The following is a 2,089-nucleotide window of genomic DNA, read 5'->3' on the forward strand; positions in this document are numbered from 1 at the left end:
TGAGAGTTGTTAGGGGGTTGGTTATAGGTGGCTTGGTGGAGGAATTATATTGTTACTGATATAAATTTTCCGTCTCTTGTAATCTTGAGATTATTCATGGAACGTTGACACGGTTGACAAGGGATTGTAAAGAGGTTGACAAGGGATTGTAAAGAGGTTGACAAGGGATTGTTAAGAAATTTTCTTTGAAACTGAGACACTGATAGCATCAATTTTCATCATTCCAATTGACAGCAGACGTCTGTCCCTGCAATTCCACTAAAAGTAAGTGTTTGATGACGTCACTAATTGCGAATGGCCTTAAATATTTTGAGATTAGTGACGTCACCAACACTTATTTTTAGTGGAATAGCAGGAACCACAGACGTCTGACTGAAAATTGGAATGGTGCAAATTGATGCTTTCAGTATCCCCAATATGTATAAAAAAAATCAAGAAAAACCTCTTTAATCTTAATCCCTTTAACTACCATACGATCTATGGATATGAATTCGTGACATTGATTTAAAACGCCCATGTTATGTTTGAAAGTATATGTTCTTCTCTTTTTTTTGCTTTAACAATTCATCACAAGGGACATAACTGATTCGTGTTTTTTTCTAGGTTGTTGGCGGAAAGCTGTTCACGTCGTCGTACGACGGAAGTGTAATGGTGTGGGACTGTACAGGAATCAAAGACGATACAGTCTTCAGCACCGACGAAGACAAAGAAAAATCCAAAGACAAGATCCAAGAAATGGAGAAATTTGGTGGTGACGTCATTCCCGTGGATAACAACCAGAACAACCAATCGAACACACCTGAAAACAAAATAATGATTGAATAACCAATCGAAGACACCCGAGAAAAAAATCTGTCTGATGCAGTGATGATGTTGAATACAAGGTTTTAGACGTATTTCATTCAAGTTCATCTTTGAAATTTTTGATTTGATAGCGGGTGCTGCTCGTTTAGTTTCATTTGATATTTTTGTAGCTTGATTTGACAACTTGAAAGGTAAAGATTTGGTGTTTTTGTCGGTTCCTATGTTTTATTTGTAGGCAATCATATATCACTTGTTGAATTTTGTAAATATATTTTATAGATTTGTTGTTAATGTTTTGCCAGGCATGGAGTTCTCGATTTATCTTCATTGATAAGGATTACTGTTATCACCAAACCAAACATAACAAAACTTTTTTACAGTGCCATGAAAATAACCGTCAGGGTTAGGCGATAGGTGGCAAACATAATATGAATTTTGGTTGTAAACAATATTGCACGTTTTTACACTGTAATTATTTGGGTGGAAAAATATATCAAAATTTCTGGCAGCCTGGCTGCTGTTATCGTAGTAATTTCAGCTTTTATGATGTTTTATACTGTTGTTTCCCATTAAAAACCTACATTTTAGATTCTATATCTGAAGTGTTTGTTTCTATCCAATTCTATATCTGATTTCCACATCCGTCGTGCTCTGTCATCTGTGATATTTTTTAAAGAGTAATTTTCTAATATCCGTCCAATCAATTCTGCTTTAACTAGACCTCCATCTCATGCTGATGCATGTTTCGGATAAACAACCCTCATCAGGACAGCTTATTTTGTATATGGGATTAACTTTCCATTAGGGATTTTGATTTCGAATTTCGACCATCCTACTAGAATTTTTTGTCTATTTGGTGGAGATTCGAACTCGTGGCACGCAAATAGATGGAAATATGATAAAAATCCGTACAAGCAAGACAATTCCGTCAATCAAAAAATAGACTGTAATTCTCTAATTCGAGATAATGAGATTTTCAGATCGATAAAATAGATTTTTCTATCTCCCTCCAATTTCCTCTGTGCAAACAAGATTTGCTAAATTTAGCATTTACAAATGATAATAAAAACTGCTGTTTTTTTTTCTTCTGTTATTTATATTTTTATCATCGTGTACATTATTTTAAGATGTATTAGGTACTTTTTGAGGCAGAGGTCAACATTTAACGGCACCTTTACAGCCAAGATTTTCTAAATACGGCGCCCACTGCGCTTCTCTTTCCCATTTTTCTGCTGTATTCAAACTGCTGATACGATGTATATTGTTGTTTTTTTTTTGACAGGGC

At 34.9% G+C, this 2,089-nt stretch overlaps 1 protein-coding gene across 1 annotated transcript in view; it reads right to left on the reverse strand.

The window, feature by feature from the left end:
• Positions 1-567: 567 nt before the first annotated feature.
• Positions 568-2,089, reverse strand: part of LOTGIDRAFT_172272 (hypothetical protein) — a gene marked incomplete at both ends in the record, with an annotated part of 4,071 nt that continues 2,549 nt past the window's right edge. The window contains one exon of the mRNA XM_009049140.1: positions 568-799. Within this exon, the coding sequence (XP_009047388.1) occupies positions 568-799 (232 nt within the window). The remainder of the gene's footprint in view (positions 800-2,089) is intronic.

The sequence above is a fragment of the Lottia gigantea genome (assembly GCF_000327385.1).
Source record: "Lottia gigantea unplaced genomic scaffold LOTGIsca_130, whole genome shotgun sequence".
NCBI classification, from domain to species: Eukaryota; Metazoa; Mollusca; class Gastropoda; family Lottiidae; genus Lottia; species Lottia gigantea.